The following is a 26,511-nucleotide window of genomic DNA, read 5'->3' on the forward strand; positions in this document are numbered from 1 at the left end:
GGCCTGGAGAGAAAAAAACTACAAGCTACAAATGGGACTGGAGATGGGATTCCTCTCAGACAGAAAGCAACTATCCTAATAAATTAGTGCTGTATGTTCTCACATTCTCCAAATGCTCCATCCTCCACGTTAACCACAAGGTGGAATTAAGCATCATTGTATTTAAGGAAGAAATGAATTACAAGGAAATAAACATTTATGAGTGCTTGTAATTGTAATTCAGTCGAATACAAATGAAGTGTAACTTTCAGTTTAAGAAGTTTCTATGTATTTATTTCTGGAACATAGCAACTCTACAGCTGGTTTTCCTTCTGTTTAGATTTTAGACCAGTGATGAAAGAAGAATTCAAGAGGCAAATTTCCTTCTTTTTTTTTTTTTTTTTTTTTTGAGACTGAATCTCACTCTCAGGGGAAGTGCAGTGGGCAATCTTGGCTCTCTGCAAACTGCCTCCCAGGTTCGAGCGATTGTCCTGCCTCAGCCTCCTGAGTAGCTGGGATTACAGGTGTGTGCCACCATGCCCAGCTAATTTTTGTATTTTTTGGTAGAGACAGGATTTTGCCACGTTATCCAGGCTAGTCTCAAACTCCTGACCTCAAGTCATCCACCCGCCTCAGCCTCCCAAAGTGCTGGAATTACAGGTGTGAGCCAACGCGCCTGGCCTCAAGGGACAAGTTTCTGATGTGACATTTCTTCTGTACAATGTAAATAAACTTTAGAGGAAACTTCACTCAGTGCCATTGCCAGGGCAACAGATGACACCTCCTCTGTGAAACTTTTCCCCAACTTTCCAGTCACAAAAAAAGCCCTCCACCAGTTTTTCTCCCATAGTTCTTTATTTGTACCCCCCAACAGTACCCTTCACATTCTACCTTGTATTGTACTTACCTGGGTTCATGCCTTAGCTCCCTTCCTAGACTGGAAATCCTGGAGGATCCGGGCATGTCTGTTCATCCTCATAACCCAAAGAGTGTCTATTAATACCTCACATCATAGATGTTTGCTAAGTTTTGCTTAATTAAACTAAATGGAATGGAGTTTGTGTTCCAGTAACTGTGGCTCTGAAAACTGCTTTTTTTAGTCTCTTTTCACTTTCTCTTCCCACAGTTGATTTAGCAGCAGCACCCATCAGTTTCGAATGTGGACAGATTAATTGATTAAACAGATTTCTATCACAAACATTTAGAACCAGTACCACAATTTAGCTAACAGTTAGATATTTATTACTTAACCTCACTTGGCTTCAGTTTCCTCATCTGGATTTTTAGAAGGGGGAATGGACAAAATGTTTTTAAAAAAACACACAAATTGATAACGAATGTCCCTTTTGTTACTTTTTCCTATCCACGAAGCCTATGTTTTGAATGATTTGATCAATCTAACTGCATTTACACAAATTTTATTATCTCTTCAATGAATTCAAGCATAAGTAATTGTTAACAGTTGAATAATGTGTTGTTATAATACTGATGATATAATTTTGTCCCTAATTATGTATTTGTTTATTGAATGCCTACTGGCTATCAAGGTTCTGTTCCTGACATTAAGGATAACGGTGAACAGAAGAGTCAACATCCCTGCCCAAGCGGTGCTTACATTCTAGTGCGGGTAAAAACAAAGAAACTTGATTATCTATCAAGGTTAAGTAGGTCTGTACAGCATTATTTGATTAATAATTGTATGACTTAATTTAGGCTTTTTAGAGCTTTGAAACAGCTTGGGTTTCACACTGTCTACTGTGTCTAGGAACCCTCTTTGTCAAGGACATCAGTGGTTAAAAGCTCTCTGAGATCCCTTCTATCACGAATATTTTGGTCATAATTTTCCTGACTATATTAGTTTTCTATTATGGTGTCAAAAATCACAAATTAAGATTATTAAAAAAAAAAATTCATGATCTCATAGTTCTGTGGGTCAGAAGTAGGCTTGACTGGTTTCTCTACTTAGGGGCTCACAAGGCTGAGGCCCAGGTGTGGGCCACCTGGGCTCTTATCTGGAGGCCCTAGAAAGAATCCACCTATAAGCTCATTCAGGTTGTTGGCAGAATCCAGTTCCTTGCAGTTGTGGGGCTGAGATCCCTATTTCCTGGCTGGCAGTCAACCAGGGGTCTCTCTTTCAGCTCCTTAGGGCCACTTACATTCCTTCTCAGGTAGCTCCCTCTATCATCAAAGTCAGCAATGGCACAGGGAGCCCTTCTCACACTGAGAATCTCTCTGACTTCTGCTGGCAGCGAGAGAAAGCATTCCTGTTTTCAGGGCCTATCTGATTAGACGAGGCGCACCTGGATAGTCTCCCTATCTTAAGGTTAACTATGCCATGTAATATAACACTATCACAGGACTGAATCTCATCACATGCAGAGGGTCTGGGTAGTTGGATATAACATCTTGGGGTATGATTTTAGAGATTCTGCCTACTGTACTGACCAGTGGAATTTTTCCCTCAAGCAGTCATTAAGAGACTCATTGCCAAGCAGGAAGATTTCAGATCCATGCCACAGATAAAGGTTTTAGAATCATGTAACATTATTTTATTTAATGAAATGAAGGTCTTTTAAAAGTGCAGGCTGGGGCTGTGCGCAGTGGCTCATGCCTGTAATCCCAGCTCTTTGGGAGGCCGAGGCAGGTGGATCACTTGAGATCAGGAGTTTAAGACCAGACTGGTCAACAGCGCGAAACCCCGTCGCTACTAAAAATACAAAAATTAGCCGGGCATGGTGGCAGGTGCCTGTAATTCTAGCTACTCAGGAGGCTGAGGCAGGAGAATTGCTTAAACCTGGGAAGCAGAGGTTGCAGTGAGCCAAGATGACACCACTGTACTTTAGCCTGGACAGATGAGATTCTGTCTCCAAAAAAAATTAAAATAAAAAAAAATGCAGATGGGAATTTTATGAGACTTTTTTTTTTTTTTTTTGAGATGGAATCTCCCTCTGTCACCCAGGCTGGAGTGCAATGGCACAATCTCAGCTCACTGCAACCTCTGCCTCCCAGGTTCAAGTGATTCTCCTGCTTCAGCCTCCCTAGTAGCTGAGATTACAGGCACCCACAACCATGCCTAGCTAATTTTTGTATTTTTAGTAGAAACGGGTTTTCACCATGTTGGTCAGGCCAGCCTTGGACTCCTGACCTCAGTTATCCACCTCGGCCTCCCAAAGTGTTGGGATTACAGGCGTGAGTCACCGCGCCTGGTCCTTTACAAGACTATTTTAAGGTTATTTTAATCCCTTTCCCTTTATGTCTTTTCCTTATAAAACATCATCTATAGGAAAGTAAAAGGTTAATCACAGATACAATGAGCAGCTTCAAGTAATTGAATATTAATTCAATTAACATTAAGAATATTCATGAATTGTCATTTATAAAATCTTTTTATGCCTAATCCTCTAAGATATAGGTTAATAATATAGTTGGGAGGGGCCATTTTAACTGGCATTCATTAAATTTTAATATTTAACTATTTCATCAACAGAATATAGATCAATAGAATGAGCTGACATCTGAAAGGGTAAAATGATGATAATTGTACCTATCAATTTTATACAGCATTTTCACTTGTGTGGCATTGAAGAGTAAAGGAACTTAGTTTTGTTTACATTTTCTAATCTGAGTATTGACAATTTGAGATGACAGTTCAATTTTCACTAAGCAATGATTACTTAAAGCCCATTTTCTCCACTTCAACAGAAAAAAATATAATTGGTGTCACTGTGACTGCAATGAAATCATGTCTTATGATAGAAAAACAGAAAATGTAGGATTTTTTCAAAAGCATTTATCTCTGGCAGATGTACTATGGACAAATGACTCAATCCATCAAAATACAATTCATTAAATATAATTTAGTTAAATGTTTTAATTAACCTATGTGTTTTCCTTAAAAGTCTTCAAAACTAAGATTATAAAGTAAACACCACTACTCTCTGAAAATAATTCTGGCCAAATATATTAGACTAGATCTACCACCATCCACTTCAGAATCACCTGGAGTAGAGTATTAAAAATTAGGATTTCTGGGCCCACTCCCACAGTTGCAAGTAACAACAACAACAATAATAATAAAACTCAAACTTTTTTTTTAAAAGAAAGAGGACTTAATGAGTCAAAGGGGTTCAGTAGCTCATGAATACCATCAAACATCTGGTTCCTTTTGTTTTTTCCTCTCTGCCCTCCATGGCATCAGCTTCATTCTGAAGAGAACTATCCCCAGTTCCCTGGGAACTTGCTTCCTCCACCACATCTTGGAAAGGAGAAGAGCTTGTTCCTGCAAGTTCTCTATGTAAGGAAGCAGCCTGCCTTAAAAGTTCCAGGAAAAACACTTCATCTCTTGCTAACCTGAATTAGGTCAAGTTCCCATTCTTGAGCGAATCACTCAAGAGACGTGCTTGCACTGATTTACTTTGAGCCATGTGCCCTCTTAAAAGCAGACATGGAGACGCTTCTCCTAAAGCACATTGGGTGGGAATGGGGGGATGTATATACACCAAGAGATGGAGAAATTGATGATGGGAAGACATCACAAAGCCCATATTTCTCAGACTCTACATTCACACAAATGGCACATCACATTTCAGGGATCACCCTTCTCATAGAATACAATGTGAAGGCCACCCTCCCCCTTATCCTCCTTCGATAACTTCTCAACTTGACAGCCCTAGTCTCTGGGTGAAGTCTAAAAGTAGAAATTTTAATAAGCTACCCAAGTGAGTCTGCTGCATACAAAAGTTTGAGGACCATTGCACTGCACTGTAATACTTCTTAAGGATAGTTTCATTAATTCTCATATCCCAGGAACCAAGTCAAATATGTGGCCTAATATACGGTAAGTGATCAATAATGTTAGTCAATTAGTGATTGATTTATTGCTTTTGTCAATTAGAAAAAGTTGGTCAGGAAAACCTTGTAAAATTAAAACTTTCAGTGGCACAAAGTCTACAGTGGGAAATAGCAGAGGGCACTGACCTTCAGCCTGGCTTTTCTGGGCTTAAAGACAAATGTCTCATCAGCAGCAAAGAACAAAAGAATCTAACAATATAAATTGTTATGGACGTCACCAAGAATTCAGATTTCTCCTTAGAAATGTGTTTCCAAAAGAGGTTTATAATCAGTATAAATTACAAAAGCATGTAAGTTTCAAGATCATCATGCAACTTCTGGACTTTCACTATGAGCTTCTTTACTGATATATTAATACCTCCATATTGGTAGCAATTTTTTTAAAGGAGTAGATATTTTAGTGCCGTTTAGCATTCTGTGACTAAGAAAATTTCCTTCACAATGAACGGAAGGGTCAAAGATAGGAAACAGCGGTCCATGATCATTAGAATGCATTAGCACAGACCATGAAGCCAGGAATTCCTTGACATCCTGGAAAGTGTCCTCATGTGGGCAGTCCTCATACCACAGGATCATTTTATCCTATGGCTGATGACATCACTCAGCATATCAGCCTCCTTTGAAGAAAAATATAATAGAAATGGAGTAGCCCCCAGGAAGGCTTAAAGTACCTCCTTTCATTTGTGGAGATTTACCATGTGAGTGCATCTCATGGATATTGATGGCTTTGCCTAAATAGTGATACTGGAAATCAATCTCATATTTGCCCACTCTTTAAAAAGTAAACTCCAGAGATGGTGGAATAGGAGCTTCCGTCACTAGTTTCCTCACAGAAACATCAATTTGAACAAACATCCATACATGAGCATACCTTCACAGTAGCTGGGAAATCTAGTTGAGAGATTATGGCACATGGTGGAGCATAGACATATGGAAGGATGCATTGGAGAGAGTAGAAAGGACAGCTTCACATTACCTCTATCACTCCACCCCCAAGTAGTAGTAGCCTGAGTAGTATAGTGTGGATAGAAAGGCCCTCTGTGAGTGGGGAAGGAGAGTGCGGTGAGCATCAAATGTCACTGCAAACCCTAGCACCAGGCCTGCCCCAGTGAACACTAGGGGTACCCTGGCCCCCTGAGACTCTGAGGACCCAGGCTCCAAGCCCACCCCAGCCACAGGCCAGCCTCTACAGACTCAGAATCAAGGCCTGCCCCAGTGCCAGTTCAGCCCCCATTAACACAGGCTTCAGGCCAGCCCCTACAAGCCTAGACTCCAGGCCTGCCCTCCTGGACCCAAGCTCTAGGCCCATCCTCCCAGATCTAGTCACTAGGTTCACTCCAGTAGACTCTAGTACCAGGCCAGCCTCCATGGATTGAGGCACCAGGTCCATCCACCCATGGAAAGCGTCACCAGTTCAGACCACTCGGGGACTCTAGCATGAAGCCCACCAATAGACCCTTTCAGTCAGTCCACCCTGAATCTTCGGATGGGCTGACTGGTGAAGTACTTTCCTTGCTGAAGCCATAAAAACTGAAAGACATACCTACTTCTTCAAATGTCAGACACCAAAGCAAGGCCAAAAAGATCAAGAAAACATACAACACTAAAGGAACAAAATAAAGCATCAGTTACTGATCCTAAACAAATAGAAATCTACAAACTGCCTGACAAATAATTCAAAATAATTTTCTTAAAGAGGTTCAGTGAGCTACAAAAAAATGCAGATAGATAATTAAACAAAATCAGGAAAACAGTTCATGAACACAATTAGAAGTTCAACAAAGAGATTGAAGCCACACCAACATAAACCCAACAGAAAATCTGGAGCTGAGAAACATTATCCAACTGAAAAATTCTATAGACAGTTTCAACAAGCTGACAAAATCAAGCAAAAGAAAGAATCAGCTCAACAACAGGCTCTTGCAATTATAAAGTCAGAGGAACAACAACAACAAAAGAATGAAAAGAGTCTACAGGACTTACGGGACACCATCAGGCAAACCAATATATGCACTATGAGAGACTCAAATAGAAGCAGAGAAAGAGAAAGAGGGAAGAAAGCTTAAAGAAATAATGACAGAAAACTTCCCAAATATGTAGATGGAATGAACCTCCAGCTTTAGAAAGCCCAAAGAACTTTAAATAGATTAAACATAGAGATATTCATTGAGACACCTTATAATCAAATTGTCAAGAATCAAAGAGAAAGAATTTTGAAAGCAGCAAAAGAAAAGCAATTTGTCACATAAAAGGGACTTCAGTGGATCAGGCTAATAGTGGATTTCTCAGCAGAGACCTCACATGCCAGAAGAGAGTGCAATCATATTTCTAAGTACTGAAAGAATAAGATGAGTAAGATTTCCAGCCAGAAATACTACACCTGGCAAAGCTGTCCTTCAGAAATGAAGGAGAGAAAAAGACAAAAGCTGAGGGATTTTCTTCCTACTACACTTGCCTTATAAGGGATGCTAAAGCAAGTTCTTCAAGCAGAAATGAAAGGATATTCATTAGTAACATTAAAATATACAAAAGTTAAAAACTTACTGTAAAGAGAATAATATAGTCAAATTCAGAATACTCTAATACTGTAATGGGGTGGTGTGTAAATCACTTTTAACTCTAGTATAAAAGTCAAAAGACAAAAGTATTAAAAATAACTATAGCTACAATAATTTGCTAATAGACATACAATGTAAAAAGATGTAAATTGTGACATTAATAACATAAATCATGAGCAGGGGAGAGAGAAGTTAAAGTGTAGAGTTTTTGTATGCAGTCAAAGTTAAGCTCTTACTGGCTTAAAGTAGACTGTTATGATTTGTGCGAGCTTCATGGTAATCACAAGGAAAAAAACCTGTAATAGCACAAAAGCGAAAGATATTAAAGCATATCTCTATAGAAAACCATCAAATCATAAAAGGAGACAGCAAGAAAAAAGGAAAAAAAAAACAAAGGAACTAAAAAACAGAAAAGAATTCACAAAATGGTAGTATAGGTTGAGTATCCCTTATGTGAAATTCTTGGGACTAGAGGTACTTTAGATTTTTTTTTAATTTTGGAATATTTGTATTATACACACCAGCTCAGAATCTTTAATTCAAAAACTCCAAATCCGAAATGCTCCAATGAGCATTTCCTTGGAGCATCATGTCATCCTTCAAAAAGTTTCAAGTTTTGGAATATTCTGTATTTTGAATTTTCAGATTAGGGATACTCAACCTGTAGTAAGTCCTTTTCTATCAATAATTCTTTAATTTTAAATGGATTAAATTCTCTAATCAAAAGACATAGGTGGCTGAATGAATAATTTTATAAAACAAACACAAGATCCAACTATATGCTGCCCACAATAGACTCATATTAGGCTTATGGACAACACATATACTGAAAGTGAAGACATGGAAAAAGATATACCATGCAAATAGTAACCTAAAGAGAGCCAGGGTAGCTATACTTATGTCTGACAAAATAGACTATAGGTCAAAAACTGTAACAAGAGACAAACAAGGTCTTTATATATATAATGTAAAAGGAGTCAATTCATCAAGAGAATATAACAATTATAAACATATAAGTGCTTAGCATCAGAGCATCTAAATATATAAAGCAAAATATTAATAGACCTGAAGGAAGAAACATATAGCAATTTGATAATAGTAGATTATTTCAATACCTCACTTTCAACAACACATAGATCATCTGTACAGAAAATCACTAAGGAAACAGAGGGCTTGAACAACACTACGGACCAAATGGACCTAACAGACATATACAGAATATTCCATCCAACAGCAGTAGAATGCATATTCTTTGCAACTGCATGTTCTGTGAACATTCTCCAAAATAGGTAAGTAAGTCTTAATAAATATAAGATTTAAATTATCTTTTGCAACCACAATAGTATAAAACTAAAAATCAATAACAGGAAAACATTGAAAAATTCATAAATGTGTGGAAATTAACATATTCTGAAACAACCAACGATTCAAAGAAGAATTTTTTTAAAATGTTAGAAGTAAATCTTGAGATGAAAATAGAAACACAATATACCAAAACTTATAGTGAAAGCAGTTCTAAGAGGGAAGTTTGTGGTGCTGACTGCCTATATGAAGAAAAAAAAAAGATCTCAAATAATTTAACCTTCAACTTCAAGGAACTAACTAGAAAGAACAAACTATACAAAAGTTAACAGAAGGAAAGAAATAACGAAGATACAAACAGAAATAAATAAAATAGAGACAAGAAACATTTTTTTGATAATGAAATTAAGAGTTGGCTTTTTGAAAAGATAAAATTGACAAATCTAACAAAGAAGAGACTCAAATAAAATCACAAATGAAAGAGTAAACATTACAACTGATAGTACAGAAATACAAAGGATCGTAAGAGACTAAAATGAACAATTCTATACAACCAAATTGGGTAACCTAGAAGAAATGAATACATTTCTAGAAACATACAACCTAGTAAGACTGAAGACATGAAGAAGTAGGAAATGCAAACAGACCAATAATAGATGAGGAGATTGAATCAGCAACCAAAAACCTCCCAACAAAAAAAGCCCCAGAACCTGATGGCTTCATTGGTAAATTCTATCAAACTTTAACAGAATAATTAACATCAATTTTTCTCAAACTTTTCTGAAAAATTGAAGAGGAGGAAACACTTCCAGATTCATTTTATGGTCATCATTACCCTGACGCCAAAGTCAGACAAGGATTCTACAATAAAAATATAGACCAATATCCCTGATGAACATAGATACAAAAAAATTCCTCAACAAAATACTAGCAAATGAAATTCAACAGCATAGTAGTGGTATCATACATCACGATCAAATGGGATTTATCCCTGGGATGCAAGGATCATTCAACATATGCAAATCAATAAATGTGATTATACCACATTAACAGAATGAAGAATAGAAATCATATGATCATCTCAATAGATGCAGAAAAAGCATTTGATCAAATTCAAATCCTTTTATGATAAAAACTGTCAACAAATTAGGTATAGAAAGAATGTACCTCAACCTAATAAAGGCCATACTACACACCCACAGCTAACATAATACTTAACAGCGAAAAGCTAAAAGCTTTTCCTCTAAGATCAGGAACAAAACAGAGATGCCATTCTATTCAACATAGTACTGGAAGTTCTGATCAGAGCAATTATACAAGATCAAGACACAAAAGTCATCAAATAGAAAAGGAAGGAGTAAAATTTTCTCTGTTTGGAGGTGGTATGATCTTATATACAGATGCTCCTAAACTTATAATGTGGTTACATCCCAATAAACCCATGGTAAGTTGAAAATATTCTAAGTTGGAATGCATCAAGTTATGTACCAATAAATCAATCAAAAGGTTGAAAAATCATAAGGTGAACCATCATAATCCAGATACTCCTCTATTTACAATGGGATTATATCTTAATAAACTCATTGTAAAGTCAAAAATTCATAGGTAATACCATCATAAGGGATGGTGTGCATAGTAAACTCTAAAGACTCCACAAAAAATGTTAGAACTAATAAATTTAGTAAAGTTGCAGGATACAAAATTAACATACAAAATTATTTTATCTACAGACTAACAATTAACTATTTAAAAAATAAATTTAGAAAACAATACCGTTTATGATACCATTCAAAAACAATAAAATAGAAAGAAATTTAACCAAGGAGGTGAAATGTTTGTACACTGAAAACTATAAAACACTGATGAAAGAAATTGAAGAAGACACACATAAATGAAAAGATATCTTATGTTGATGAATTGGAAGAATTAACATTGTTAAAATGTCCACACTATCCAAGGCAATCTACAGATTCAATATAATTTCTATCAAAATTCCAAAGGCATTTTTTATATAAATAGAAAAAGCAATCCTAAAATTCAAATGAAATCACAAAAGACCAAAATAGCCAAAGTGATCTTGATCAAGGAGAGCAAAGCTGGAGGCATCACACTACCTGATTTCAAAATATACTACAAAGCTATAGTAAATAAAAACAGTATGATACTGGCAGAAAACATTCATATACGCCAATCAAACAGAATAGACACCTCAGAAATAAATCCACTCGTTTAAAGTCAACTGTTCTTTGACAAAGGTGCCAGGGACACACAATGAGGAAAGGTTAATCTACTCAATAAATGGTGCTGAGAAAACTGTATATTCACATGCAGAAGAATAAAATTAGGCCAGGTGCAGTGGCTCACACCTATAATCCCAACACATTGGGAAGCCGAGGTGGACAGATCACCTAAGGTCAGGAGTTCAAGACCAGCCTGCCCAACATGGCGAAACCTCATCTCTACTAAAAATACAAAATTAGCCAGGCGTGGTGGCACATGCCTGTAATCTCAGTTACTTGTGAGGCTGAGGCAGGAGAAACTCTTGAACCCGGGGGGCAGAAGTTGCAATGAGCCAAGGTTGCGCTATTGCACTTCAGCAGGGGAAACGAGCAAAACTCCATCAAAAAAAAAAAAAAAAAGAAGAAGAAAATTAGACCCTAACCTTACACCATCTACAAAAATCAGGCCAGAATGGATTAAAGACTTAAAGGTGAGAGCTGAAATTGTAAAACTACTAGAAGAAAATACAGGGGAAAATCTTCTTGAAATAGGTCTTGGAAAGGAATTTTTTGGATATTACTCCAAAAGTATAAGAAACAAAAGCAAGTATAGATAAATGAGATTGCATCAAACTAAAAAGCTTCTGCACAGCAAAGGAAACAATCAACAGAGTGAAGAGACAACCTATGGAGTAGGAAAAATTATTTACAAACCATACATCTAATAAGGGGTTAATATACAAAATACATAAGGAATTCAAACAACTCAATAGCAAGAAGACAAATAACCTGATTTAAAAATGGGCAAAGGATCTGAAAAGACATTTCTCAAAAGAAAACACACAAATGGCCAACAGTTGTATTAAAAAATGCTCAACATCTCTAATCATCAGAGAAATGCAAATCAAAACCACAATGAGATATCAGCTCACACCTATTAGAACGGCTGTCATCGGCTGGGCACGGTGCCTCATACCTGTTAATCCCAGCATTTTGGAAGGCTAAGGCAGGCGGATCACGAAGTGAAGAGATCGAGACCATCCTGGCCAATATGGTGAAACTCAGTCTCTACTAAAAATACAAAAATTAGCTGGTGTGGTGGTGCACGCTTGTAGTCCCAGCCACTTGGGAGACTGAGGCAGGAGAACTGCTTGAACCCAGGAGGTGGAGGTTGCAGTGAGCCGAGATCGCGCCACTGCACTCCAGCCTGAAGACAGAGTGGGACTCTATCTCAAAAAAAAAAAAAAAAAGAGAATGGCTATTATCAAAAAGACAACGGATAACAAGTGTTGGTGAGGATGTGGAGAAAAGGGAACCCTTATGCACTGTTGGTGGGAATGGAAATTGGTACAACTATTATGAAAAATAATATAGAAGTTCCTCACTACCATATGATCCAAAAATCCCATTTCTATTAATAGATATACATGCAAAGGAAATGAAATCAGTATCTTGAAGAGATAGCTGCACTTTCATGTTCATGGCAGCATTATTTACAATAGCCAAGATATGGAATCAACCTATGTGTCCAGGGATGAACGAATGGATAAAGACAAGTGAGCGTGCGTGCGCGCACACACACACACACACACACACACAGAGGAATTTCAGCCATTAAAAAGAAGGAAATCTTGTCAGTTGGGACAACACGGATGAACCTAAAGGATATTATGCTAAGTAAAATAAGCTAAGCACAAAAAGACAAATAGTGTATGATCCTCACTTATATGTGGAATCTAAAAATGTTAAACTCATAGAAGCAGAGAGTAGAAAGGGTGGTTTCCATGGCTTGGAAGGCAGGAAAAATGGGGAGATGTTGGTTAAAAAGTAGAAAGTTTCAGTTATGCAGGACAAATAATGCCTTTGGTTTTGTGTTGTTATCACAGAATACTACAGTGGGTAATTTATAAAGAACAGAAATGTATTGGCTAAAAGTTCTGGTGCCAGCATCTGGTGAGGGTTTTCTTGCTGAGTCACTCCATTACAGAAGACAGAAGGGTGAGAAAGAGAGAGACGCAAAAGGAGCCTAAACTGAATCTTCTATAAGGAAACACACTCTCGTGATAACAAACTCACTCCTGCAATAACAAACACACTCTTGCGATAACAGCATCAATCCATACATGAAGACAGAGCCGTCATGGCCTACTCACCTCTTAAAAGTCTCATTGCTACAATGGTGAGTAAGTTTCTAGCGCATGAACTCTAAGGAACACATTCGAACCATAGCAGATAGGTTCTGGAGATCTAAGGAACAGCACGGTGACTACAGTTAATAATACTATATTGCATATTTGAAATTTGCTAAGAGAGTAGGTCTTAAATGCTCTCACCACAAACACAAAAAGGTAATTATGTGAGATGATGGAAATAATAGCTTGATTGTGGTAACTATTTCACAAGATATATGTATACCAAAACACTGCATTGTATACCTCAAATCTATAATTGTCAATTATACCTCAATAAAGCTAGAAAAACTAAAAAGTAAATAAACTCCAATACCTGATGTGTTTAAAGAATACAAGATTTATTAAAATATTTCCAGAATGCAACCTACTGACCACAGCATGCTTATAATATAACATTAATAGTTGCAGGGTCCCCAAAAGCAGTATCTGTGAAGCATTTAACATCTACCCATTCAACAATATTTGTTGAGCCTGAGGGCTCAGAAGTGTGCTAAAGACTAGGGATCCTTTGTATATGTCCTCAAAACCCTCTAGGCAAGAGAAGTTATTAGTCAAAGATGCTTAGATTGGATTTTTACCTCAGTAAAAGCTGATTATTTCAGTATCTCTAGTAGAAAACGTTCTGTTAGGATGCTGGACAACAGGGAGGTACTGAGCAGGCCTCCAATAGCAGTCCTTTATTATGTGGCCAAATCTACTATGGGTTTATAATATCCTAAATGGTATGCAATTATAGGATAGCAAAATAAATAAAATGAACATTTATTCTTCCCATAAACATTTATCGAACAGCTAGTCTATGCTTTGTGGCAAGTATGGAGATGAATCTGAACAGTTTACTAGATATAATTCCTTAATTTGCCCATCTATGAAATGAGAATGAGTCCCTACTCTACAGTAATACTAAAAGTAGGTTTCCGAGAAGACATGAACAAATCCACGGAAAGTGCTTAGCACAGTCTCTAGTAACCAGCAGTGCTCATTAAGTTGGATTTATTAAAATGCAGCATAGTTCACAAAGCACTTCTGCATGTTTTTTCACTGTTTTCCACAACACTCATGCAACATTAAGCAAATTAATTCAAATACAGTGATTTTGCTAAAGCCACATAATTAGTTAAAAATTGGAAGAGCCAAGACTAAAGGTAATTTTCAGAATTCCTAATTTTATTCTAATACTTTGCGTTGAAGTGTAGAGGCATCTTTTCCAACTTTGAAGAAGAAAATTCATGTTTTTATAAAGGTTATTGTAATTCCTGAACTATTATTAATCATAGAATTGAGATAAGAAGATAGCTATTTTACCTGATTAAAGTTGTGCCTGAAACAACAGGTTAAACCACTAGAATTTCAACCAACTGACTAGTTTGGGGATGAACTAAGACAAAAAACTATGGGTTTGTATGTGTGTGTGTGTGCTCTCACGCGTGTGCATGTATGCGCGTGCATGAAGTGTGACAGGAATTTGTTTAGCTGCAAATGACAGAAGAACTAATATGGATTTAAATAAGATAGGGATTCATCTGTCTCACAAAAAAGAAATCCAGATATAGGCAGTCCAAGCTGGTGTAGCAGTTCTACAATTTCAGGACTGTTCCAGATTCCTTTTCTCTCTCCATCACCCTGTCCTTAGCGTTTTGACATTCATCCTTATGCTTGCAGCCTCCTGTTTGTTGTAGCACCACGTTGACATATCATATCTTCATTTCAGGCAAAATAAAGGTAGCAAATACTTTCCCTAAAATGTCAGCATACACCTCATTGGCTAGAATAATGTTACATTATTCTACATAGCTGCGAGAAAGTGCAGAAAAGAAATCACTTTTATGTAAGCATTTTGTTATGTCAAATCAGGGTGCTCTTAGCAAGACAAAAGGTAAAAATGAATAGCAGTATATGCCATTCTGACTTGTTTTGATGACTTCAGCAGCCTTAGAATACATAAGTTAACTTAGACTCAATAAAAATTTAAATAGGTACTTCATGCATAGGATACTTCTGATGTACAATTTAATGTTTTTGTTGTTTTTCTTGGTTTTGTGTGGAAAACAAATGTAAAATTGAGGTTAAGATTTAGAAGAGTTATCAATATATCCAGGTCAGACTATTAGAATTTCACATGTGGCAGTTCTATAGAACTAGTTTATCAAGCACAACTCTTTAATTAGCATTAGAACTAATTAGAACTCTTTAATTAGCATTTCCTTTGAAAATACCTAAACAGGACATCCAAAACCAACTTGAAAACACATACGGCCACCTCAATTTTTACTGTTACTAACAGTTTCTTCTAGTTTAGGTCACTCCTCTATAGGACTTGGTCAAATCAAGATATAGCTAAATGTGGTTTCACCAACACATGCAAACTCCTGTGAATACAGTATTTAAAAAGAAACAATAAAAAAGGAAGAAGTTACTTAGGCTTTTAGGCGTTTATTAAAGCTCTTTTAAGCCTGCCCTCATTACTTCCGTGAACATTTGCTTGCATAAATTCTGAAGAATGAGGTTAAGATACAGTGAGGCTCATTAATTAGTGTGCCACTAATTTGGACTTGCTGTTTTACAGCTGAGATGCAGCTCTAAAATGTACTGTCCAATATGGTGGCCACTAGTCACATGTGGCTGTTCAAACACAACTTACATAACATGAACTAAAATTAAAAATTCAATTCCTCTGGCAATAGATACATTTCAAGTGCCCAATAACTACATGACGCTATTGGCTACCACACTGGACAGTGCAGATACAGACCATTTCCCCTAGTATGCGAAGTTCTACTGATAGCACTGCTCTAGAAGATTAAGATTTTAAAGAAGCAATATCAAGACCAAATCATCTGAATGAGTATAGTTCATCACTCAGAGCATTTTTATAATTTATCTTTGGAAAAGGTTTCAGAGCCCCTGTACAAACCACTTCAAGAAAACATCGTTTCATTTCTTCTGGGTTTGCTAAGTGCCTCCTCAATAGCACACTCCAGGTAGTGTGCTACATGTAGGGACTCAAGGACTAATCAGACATAGTCTTTCTCCTCTGTGCCATGACTTATTTGGGGAACAAAAAACTAAGATGTAATGTAATAGGTCTATAAAGGTAAGTATGTACAACATGCTCTGGGAGCAGAAAGAAAGGAATGATTCTATTTAGGACATTAAGAAAAATGCCTTCTTTTGCAAAGAATTCAGCAGAATGCCACACTAGGGGGAAAATTTTTAGCATAAAGGCTTTGAAAGACTACTACGGTATTTTAAAACAAAGGGCTGGCTAGAAACTATATATTCTGAAGAGGTCATTCTGGTGGCCATTAGAGCAGGTAAGAAACTGAAGGCAAGACCAGTTGCCAGGCTACAGAAATAATTGGGGTTAGAGATGTTAAGGGCCTTAATTAGGTCAATGGCAATGGGAATCTAGGCAGAGAACAGATTCAAGAGAAGTCTGATTAAAAATACAAAGCTTGATCATCATCTACTTTATTCTTGAGTCTTGGCTCTGTATAGCATTGTGCAATTTAAAAAAAAAATCATCCTCTAAAGATTTATCACATCACTGGGGTTATTCTAAAGAATTAGTTGCAAAGACTCCAAACAGTGTTTCAGTATGTTCAACTTTTATAAAAACAAAGGAAGAAACACTGTGGGGTGGGGGGTGTGTGTGTAGACAGATACAAGAGATTTTTTAAAGATACAGAGCAAGGTCTTAGTATCTAAAGTTAGTTTAAATGATTCTGCTAATCTGTATTTTCTGTTTTTCTGTAATGACAAAGCATCTTTTTTTTTTTTTTTTAATAAAGAAAAGGTATTTTTGTTTTGTTTTGAGATGGAGTCTCACTCTGTCACCCAGGCTCAAGTGCAGTGGTGCAATTTCAGCTCACTGCAACCTCCGCCTCCCGAGTTGAAGCGATTCTCCCACCTCAGCCTCCCAAGTAGCTGGGATTACAGGTGCCCACCACCATGCCTGGCTAAATTTTTTTTTATATATATTTTTAGTAGGGACAGGATTTCACCATGTTGGCCAGGCTGGGTTCAAACTCCTGACCTCAAGTGAGCTACCTGCCTTGGCCTCCCAAAGTTTTAGGATTACAGGCATGAGCCACGCACCCAGCCAAATTATTTTTTAAATAGTAATTTTAAAAATCCACAACCATTATACCTAAGAAAGAGTTCTAAAAATCTTTTTAACAAGGTCAACATGGCTAAAATAATTTCCCCAAGTTTACTTTAGGACAACACTCAGTTGAAATATTAAAATAAGTTGCACTATTTCATAACTATACCTTCTAAAATTAAGGTATTAGTGGTATAAACCATTCTTAAGTGACCTGTGTACCTATTTTGCTATTGTTCACTACATTAGTATTACCATACATAATTAAAATAGAAGTTGTCTATAATTTCGACCTTCCATTACCTTGTAATTTTGTCTTTCTTTTTCTTCCAGGGAAATAATGAGTTCTCTAACCCTCACTCCCACCCTGCAAAACCCTATTCCCCAAAGATATAATTAATGAGCTCAGGTTTTCCATCTGGACCTAGAAACATGAAATGCTTCTTCTGCCTCACTCCTAGTTTTTCCAAAGCAAATGAGTTTATACTTGGATACCCTCACTGTTGCACTTCTGACACTAGGAATAGCTAAAAAGCATCTTCTCCACACCTCTGTACAGAATGGCCAGAGCTCTCTGTATGTCCTGCCTTACAACACTGTCTTCTCCCACCTGGATCTCCAGAAGCACCTTGATGGCAGCTGGGAATGTGTCTCTCAAGCACACCACAAGTTCCCCCAGAGCTTAATTCTACTGCTTTCCAGCAGGCCCCATTCCCACCCTCCAGCTCCCTCCTGGACTACGTATGAGGGAAAGATGAGGTGGTGGATTGAGGACATTTATTTAACAAGAAGTAAAAGGAAATATAAACAAATCATCATTTTTCATATGGAACACACAAGTGAATTAATCAGAGAATTTGTTAAGAAATGGGTTATTACCTACTCCAGTGCAGTAGCAGAAATTAACATTTCTGACTTGCCTTGTTTCGCCAATATTTAAGCATTTTGTTCTATTGAATGTGACTACATGTACAGACACACTTTTATTTAGTCTCACACATGAAAAAAGAAAGCAGAAGGCCTGTTATCCAAGTGGTTTCTCATCCAAGCATTTTTATAGCAAATTACTAAATCTAGTTGAAAACAATAGGAAAGAAGATACTTTTCCCTCTAGTATTTGTTCTATCAACCTAGACTTAGCAGCACAGAATATCTGGAATTGCAGTTAAAATAGAGGCTTCCTTTTATAAAATAACATTTGAATTGTTGCTGTATCCATGATCAGTATACAGACCTGCTAAAAGCAGAAAATAATGGTATGTTCTTCTCTACAGGATGAGTATTTCAGTAGTTTAAGAAGGAAAGAAAATCCTGAAAAAGAATTTAAGAAAAATATTAATAGAAAGGAGGAGGATGCTTCAAAGTAATGCCTGGATACATCATTTTCCCTGCATCGAAATATTTTTTGCTGACTATACGGCACTTATTCTATACCTTTTGTTAATTAACAAGTAAACAGGTGGCAACAGCAACTATATTAAAGTAGAAAGCCTTGCTATAAATGAAAGTCAGAATTCATAATTTAGAAGGCAACATTGTTTGCTTCAGATCTACTTGTTAAAAATGGTGGGTTTGAAAACATGCAACCTCATCTCATGAAGTACCATAACTAGTATTTAGTTACACTAATAACTCCCAATTATGTAAACAATATATATCCCCAAATCATATTTGGGTTTGTTTCAGAGATATTTTTGGTTCTTGTATTTGGACCTAGGTACTCTTGATCTAAAAATTCACTCAACCTCGAATAAAATAACGAAGGCACCGGCAAAAAACCTGATAGACCTGAGTATCGAAATCCCTTGCTTTTAATAGGCGATACAGCGCATTCTTACTCTCTCCTTTCTCCTAGATCAGCAGGTGTCTCCACTACTCCAATAGACTGAGGAAAAGGAGGGGGCGACAACAAAGAAAAGGAAACTGTCTAGGTGTCCTGGTGGTGGAGGTGGGGGGTATTTTAATTTCATAATTAAAAGCTCTTTTCTTCAGCTTTCCAGTTTTTACTCCTATTTTGTAATGATTTGATTGAGGACTGTGCAGCAGAGTTTGGGTATGTACATCGCTAACATAAACGGAAAGGAACAAGGAAGGAATGGATAGGAGACAGCAAAGGGTTGCGGGTAGAGAGCAAAACGTAGGCGCTTGGGGACGGGAAGGGAGAGGCGGATTTGGCAGTCAAAGAGGGACGAGAGGAACAGGAATGGAAAGTGTGGACTGGCCGTCCAATCCTATGGGGGAAGGGGAAAGGGGGGGCCCACCACGTCGCACTCCTCCCCACCTCCAGGCTTTTCCTGTGTAGGTTGAGGCCATCCAAGCGTATACAAAAGGGTCGGTTGCTGAGCCAGAAAAGGCTGTCTCCCGGGCTGCGCAAGCTCTGGGTCGCCTCTCCTGGGCTCAGGAAGGCGGGCAAGGATAAGAAGGCAGAGGCCCAAAGGCGGACAGCTTAGTGGGTGCCTGGAAGAAGAAGGCAAAAAGGCCACCAGCCCAGACCCCGAGGGCGCTCGCCCGCAGCACTAGGCGCCGCAGGCCACGGCCGTCCGTGAAGGGTAGTCTGTGCCTACGTCCTGCCCTACTGGTACCAGTCGGACTATCCCCGTCCGACCCTTTGCAGGGCTCGACTTGTCTCCCCCACTATCCGCCCCTAGTCCAGGTTCTCCTGCGCGGTCCCGGTGCGGGGTCTCCTCCTCGTCATCTCGGGCGACACTCTGCAAACAATATGGCGGCCGGGCGTCGACCGCGGCACCTTCTCTCCGGGCCCTCGGGGATGACAAGGGCGGCTACCGCCGGCGCTCCTGACCCGCGACGCGCGAGCCCCGGGCGGGCGGGGGAGGCGGGAGCAAGACACCTGTGGTAGCTGTGGGGAGCCGTGTCCGCGGGCCTGGCGCGCGCGGGGGCGGCCGGCGGGGTCGCGCGGCCTCGGGCTCGCGCGCAGAGGCGCGGGCGCGGGCGGGGGCGGAGTGGCGGCGGCGGCGGCGGCGGCAGCGGCAGCAGCTAGAAGCTGCAGCCCAGAGCCCTCTCGCGGCCGCGGCGGCAGCAGCAGCGCCAGCCCCAGCAGCAGTGAGGCTGCCGCCGCCGCCTGGCGCTCCCGCCGCCCGGCCCGACATGAGTGAGGCGGGTCGGGTACCCTCGCCCGCCACTCCGCTGGTGGTGGCGGCGGCCGCGCCTGAGGAGAGGAAAGGGAAGGAGCCGGAGCGCGAGAAGCTGCCGCCCATCGTATCGGCTGGCGCCGGCGCGACCGCGGTAGGTGGTGGGCCGGGGCCGCCTGGCGCCCCGACGGCGGGAGTCAGGAGGGACGGCGGACGGGCGAGGGCCGCCAGGAGGCCCGCGTCTCCCCTGGGCACCCCCTGGCACTCCAGGGAGAGGCACCCAGGCCGCCCTTCCTTGGGCAGAAATGAAAGAGTTGTGTCTCGTGGGCAGCCCAGAACACTTCGCGAGCTACATCTTCCACCCTCGGGAAATGTTGGGGGTGGTCGGTTCCGCTGGATGTTTGCGTTATTTTCTGGGGCTTGGGCCCCCACTTTATCTAAGAGAATTACCTGCATCTTGAGTCGGCATGATCTGTTGGATGAGCATAGGTGTCAGCAGGCGGGAGTGGGTTTTCCACGGAGGTGCCTGCCTGCCTTGGAGGCGCGCAGATTTTTGTCCTTTTCTTCGCGTTTCTTTCCCTTCCCCCTTCAGATTAAACAGGCTGTGCGGCGAGTTTCCACTTAATTGTGACCTTTCCGTTGCTGTCAGGGTAGTGGGAGGTAGATGCATCAGTAATGGTTTTATTTTTCATATGGTACAGACATGTGACTCAGGTGGGGGGAGGCTTTTTGAACCTTTTGTTTAAACCCAAGTTATCTAAGCTTAACAGGGATGATTTCCCAGCTGTATCTTCGTAAGGGTTATTTGGAGAGCGCTCTCAGGCTTCAAACTACATATTGCCAGATGATGTCATGGGACAGCCCCCTCCCCCTCTTTCCCTATTTTTACTGGTGGTTGTGACTGGTTAATTCGAAGCACAATTAAAGAAAAAAAAACTCGGCTTTTGCAATTTTTTATTTTGACATAATATTTAAGTACTTTTTGAAAGTTTACTTTGATATATTTAAAGATCATGACTTGTCAAGCAGCTGTGTGTGACAAAATAGTAAAAGTTTAGTGAACATTATACATTTTATTTTTTCCTACTTGCAATTCATTTCTTAAAACCTCCCTCTTAAATGACTAAGAACTTACTAAAATAGCTCACTCTTCGTTAAGTACTGTATTGGTGTTAAGAATAATTTTTGGATTCGGTAGGTTTTTCAAAAATGTCTGAGGGCCCTGATAACTGGAAATTGTTAAAAGAAGCTCTTTAAATCGATGCAGCAAATTGTGAACAGTAATGATACACATTTAAAAGAGTAGTTACAATTGATTGGTAGATTGGAGCTGGGGTTAGGGATTACCCTGGGAAATGCTTTGAAGGAATTTGTCACCCAGCAGCTTGGAGATCTGGTTCCTGCTGCTGGTACCCTAGGTTTTCAGATTTTGTATAGGAAGTCTTCAACTCACAGAATTACAGCAGTTCCTTTATGTGTTGGTTGTTTAAAACAGTGAATGTATGTACTTATAGAAACAGTTAAATGAGTGGGTTTAGGTCCTCAAGCAAACGCTCTCCCAAAAACCTATTTATCTCAGTGTAATTGAAAAATTGCCGTTTTGGAATAAAAATTTGCAAGTGTCGATACAAGTCTACAGTCTGCTTTGGGATTTCAAGTTTTTCAGATTTTAGAAAGGTAATTAGGTACATATATCATATATTAATACCCACAGTAAGGTCCTAGCCAGTTCTCTCTAATCAAGCATATTAATAACTGCAGTGAAATGTATGTGTTCATGCTAAAGGGAAAAAAGTAGCGTCATGTCAGTTCAGATCAGATGCATGTTTTTGGCACCAAATGAGTTGCAAAAACATTTCAGTTTCAAGAATTTATAGGACTTTGAAATTGTAAATAGAGGATTATGGACTTGTACTACTAGACAAAGAGAAGAATATATTCAAGAAAAAAAATCTTGAATTAAACTTTGAAAAGATATAAGTTGGAATAGAAGAGGATAAGGATAAATATGAATAAACTTGAGGGGTTTTTTTTGTTTTGTTTTGTTTTGTTGAGACGGAGTCTTGCTCTGTCGTCAGGCTGGAGTGCAGTGGCGCGATCTCGGCTCAGTGCAGTCTCCGCCTCTCGTGTTCAAGCCATTCTCCTGCCTCAGCCTTGTTCGTGCCTTATAAAGTCTTTCAGAGTCAGTACCATTGATTTTTTATGACAGGTTTTTTTTAACAGAATTCATGACAGGATCTGTGGCAGAATGTGTGTGTGTGTGTTTGTCAAAGAGAGACTTCAAAGCTAGAATTCAGAGCTATAGCAGTGAAAAGCTTAAATGTAGAAAATCTATGCTTGGTCCTTAGTCCATCCAAAGGATAAGAAATCCAGGAGAACTGGGGTGGTGATTGACTTTCACAGCGGCTAGGAAGGCCGTGGTATGTGTGGGGAGGGGAAGGAGATCTTGGTGTGTGAGGTAGGTGGGCAGGGAAATACAGCTTATGGCCTCTTGAGTTGTTTTTCAGCCTCCTGTAGATTAAACAGAGCTCCTAGAGGTTTGCTTATGAACCTAATTGTCATCAATAACTTTTTCTTTGAGACATTCCAGTTATTCTTCCTTTTTGCCCCAGCCTAATGGTCCTACCTGTCTAGTTGTGTCTGTGACTCAATTTGTGACCCTACAATAGTGGCTTTTTCAGAAAACCATTGTGTCACATTTGTAAATGAATATATATGAATAAAATAATATAAATATTATAAATAAATAGAAGTTCAGTTTACAGTGACCCTAATTAAAGTTGAAGAGTTAGGCTGTATCGTGTATGTTTACAGACAGGTACGGGGTGGGAGAAAGAATGCTGGAAAGGACAGCCCTGAAGTGTTTTATCCTAAGACCATCTAAGCATGAAGGAAGTCCATTCCAGCTAGTGAGGAGGTGCCTAACACAGTGGTTTCAAGCCTGACTGACCGCAGAGTTACCTTGGTAGCATGTTAAAGTCCTCATTCCTACATCTCACCCTAGAGCACCGGTTTTCAACCTTAGATGCACAGTAGAATTAACTGAGGAACTTTTAAAGCCATCATTATCCAGACCCAAATGCAGGCTTGTTAAATCAGAATTTCTGGTGATGTTGCTCAGGCATCTTTTTTTTAATTTAATTCCCCGGGTATACCAAGATTGAAACTTGACACTCTATATACTGAATTAAAAGCTCCATGGGCGAGGTGTAGGAAACTGTATATTTAAATTACCATCTCCCAAATCTACTTAGTTTGTGGAGCAGCATTTGAAATGAACTTGTGACAGGTATGGATTAAGTGAACGAGAGACAGCAGAAATCAGGCATGGTGGGGAATTGAAAGAAATGGCAGTGAAAGTGGTTCCAGTTGGAGATGCACAAGAGGCTCAAGATAGAGCCCTCAGAGACTTTCAGTGTTTGGGTCTTGGCCTTGCTGCTGTGGAGAGGTGATGCAAGTCCATGGAGCCAAGCAAAATAAAGAATTTGAAGTAGTGTATGAATATGAAGGGCTGATAATATGAATATTAAATTTACTGAGGTTGATGGATTGGAGTGGAATATTATAAATTAGTTATTGATGTATTGCGGATGTTTAAAAAAGTGGTGAATGAGAAAGAAGAAAATGCTCAGAGGTGGGGCAGAAATAACGGTGTCAGTGAGGACAAATTTGACTTTTTACTTCTGCGCCTAATCAGGTGAACAGAAGAGAGAGGTTCTACATGGGGTAGAACCCTCTGGATAGGGTACCAGTACAGTGGGTTCAAGAAAGAGCTAGATTTGACTTAGGTCAGGGTGGTGAAGAGAAATGGGAGGAAATTAGTTGAGAATTTTAAAGGGATGTTAGCCTGTAATAGAAGACAAGAGGAAGAGCTTGAGGGTGAGCATAATGTGTGTGGAGAGGATTTGATGGAGTTTAGTAACAAGAATGAGAAGTTTGCTTATCAGGTGTGTATAAATGGGGATGGGGTTGATGGAGTCCCTGGGACAAAATGTAACTGCCGGTTATTGGACATCTTTTATGTTTAGTTTTGTACTAGGTGCTACAGAAAATGCAAAAAGACAAGGTTTTAAAAAGTGGTCTCTGCCTCGGGGTATTCAGGGTTAACACATGAAAAGCAAAGCAATATGTAAAAGCCACAATGAGCCATAGAAACAATTTGTACTATTGGAGATTAGAGAAAGGAGATCACTGTATGCAGAACTATGAAGAAAGGCCTTGAAGTAAAGGTAATTATTTAAGCTGGCTGGCCATTGAAAAATGATAGGATTTGGATAGGCAGAAGAAAGTGGGCAAAGTAATCCAGTGACGAAAACAACATGAGCAAGGCTTAAAAGGAAAAATTAGTGAGTAATAAAGTAAGCCCAGTGGAAGCATGCTGGGAACTTGTGGGAGGTAAGAAAGATTGCATGGGGGCTGGAGCCATATCACTAGGCAGAGAAGCATAGACAGTTTTTGGTTTTGTTTTTTTTTTTTTTTTCCCCCCTGTGGTTAGTGGGAAGCTATTGGAATTTCTGAAATAGAGGAACAACATAATGAAATCAGTGGTAGTGTATAGTTAAACTGGAGGAGGAAGAAAGTGAAGAAAAGAGCTTTGTAGCTCATGCCTGAAGCAATGAGTGCATCCACTAAGGTGGTGGCCACAGGACAGAGTGTAAGGGATAAGAGCATACACACCATGTGGAACCTAACTAGACAGCAGAAATGAAAGGGAAGAAGCATTAATAAAGGAAAAGGACTCTGAGGTTTCCAGATGAGGTCAATAGCATTCCAAATTAGAGAGAGAAAGAGAGAGAGAGAGTGTGTGTGTGTGTGTGTGTATGTACGTATGTGTACTTAACAATAATATACCCAGCTAGGTATTTGGAACAATCTTGTATGGAAAATGTTGTGCCCTTTGTTCATTATGCTCTAAACAAGAGGTGAGATGGGAAAGAATGAATGCTATGGTGATGATGTTTTAAGTAATTGAAGAAACTACAGATATTACAAATATACAAAATAAGTGTGTATAACAGTAATAGCTACTTATTGAGTGCCTACTCTGTGCGAAGCATTTGCCTTGTATTCTTTTATTTAGTTAAATAATGCAACCAAAAGCAATCACAACAACCCCGTGAGGAAGATATTTTCCCACTTCACAGAAAAGGAATCTGAGAGTCAGGTTATGTGTACCTTGCTGAGGAGTAAAATGGCTAGTCAGGGACAGTGGTTGCTTTGTAATGGAGATGTTTCTGATTCCTATTCTTTGCCCAATTCTGAACACTCTGTATCTGTGGTCATAGGTAATAGGGGCCATGTGGTACAAAGAAGCTGCACCTATGGCATTAATTCTAGTTTGAAAAAGAACTTGTCGCCCAGTAACAAATTTGTTCAAATTTTTGTTACTGGAGATAGAACAATCATGGAAAAGATATGTTCTAGGATATCTAATTGCTTGTTTATGGTATGAATAGATCATTAAATTATATGTAAAATCAATCTGATTGAAGCAAAATAGTCCAAGAGACTTAATACATAAAAAGGGAGGGCTATGACTGTATAAATACATACCCACCATGTCTTAAGTTTGAGTGGGTTGTAAAGTCTCTTTGTCAACTTTTTTTTTAACTACAAAATCATAATGTAGTGCTTGCTTATTTTCCCCTTCATGAATAACCCATTAGGACACAAATAATTTATAACTATATTTAACAATTGGAGAAAAGCGGTTATTATAAATTCTGAGCCAGAGAACCTCCAAAAAAGTCAAGTATGATTCTGCTTTGCTGTTTGTAACTCTCCATCTATAAAATGGGGGAAATAATAATTGAACCTACTTCATAAGGTAGAAATGAAGTCTAAATTAATACACATAAAACATTTAGAAAAACACCTTGTACAAAGTAAGCACTCAGTGTTAGATGAGATTATTAAAGTCATGTGTCATATAACAATGTCCCAGTCAATGACAGATCACATAATCTGAAGGTGGTCTAATGCCTTTTCTGTTTAAATATGTTTAGATGCATACTTAGTGTTACAGTTGTCTACAGTATTCAGCATGGTAACATGCTCTATAGGTGTTTGTATCCTATGAGCAATAGACTATATCATATAATCTAGGTGTGTAGTGAGCTGTACTATCTAGATTTGTATAAGTATACGCTGTGATGTTTGCACACCTACAAAGTTGCCTAATGAAGCATTTCTCAGGAAATATCCCCATTGTTAAGC

At 39.0% G+C, this 26,511-nt stretch overlaps 1 protein-coding gene and 1 long non-coding RNA gene across 4 annotated transcripts in view; one reads left to right on the plus strand and one right to left on the minus strand.

Moving 5' to 3' along the window:
• The window catches only part of LOC112632128, a 207,747-nt gene that overhangs the window by 76,817 nt on the left and 104,419 nt on the right, over positions 1-26,511 (minus strand). The gene's annotated exons all lie outside the window — the stretch shown is intronic.
• Positions 19,082-26,511, plus strand: part of HECTD2 (HECT domain E3 ubiquitin protein ligase 2) — a 92,710-nt gene continuing 85,280 nt past the window's right edge. For 2 of the 3 annotated variants that reach the window (XM_025397865.1, XM_025397866.1), the window contains exon 1: positions 20,079-20,449. In XM_025397865.1, the coding sequence (XP_025253650.1) occupies positions 20,312-20,449 (138 nt within the window). In that variant the 5' untranslated portion in view covers positions 20,079-20,311. Of the gene's footprint in view, positions 19,260-20,078; positions 20,450-26,511 lie in introns of those variants that run through there. The other variant, XM_025397867.1, reaches the window with a different exon arrangement.

The sequence above is a fragment of the Theropithecus gelada genome, chromosome 9, assembly GCF_003255815.1.
Source record: "Theropithecus gelada isolate Dixy chromosome 9, Tgel_1.0, whole genome shotgun sequence".
In the NCBI taxonomy this organism is placed as follows: Eukaryota; Metazoa; Chordata; class Mammalia; order Primates; family Cercopithecidae; genus Theropithecus; species Theropithecus gelada.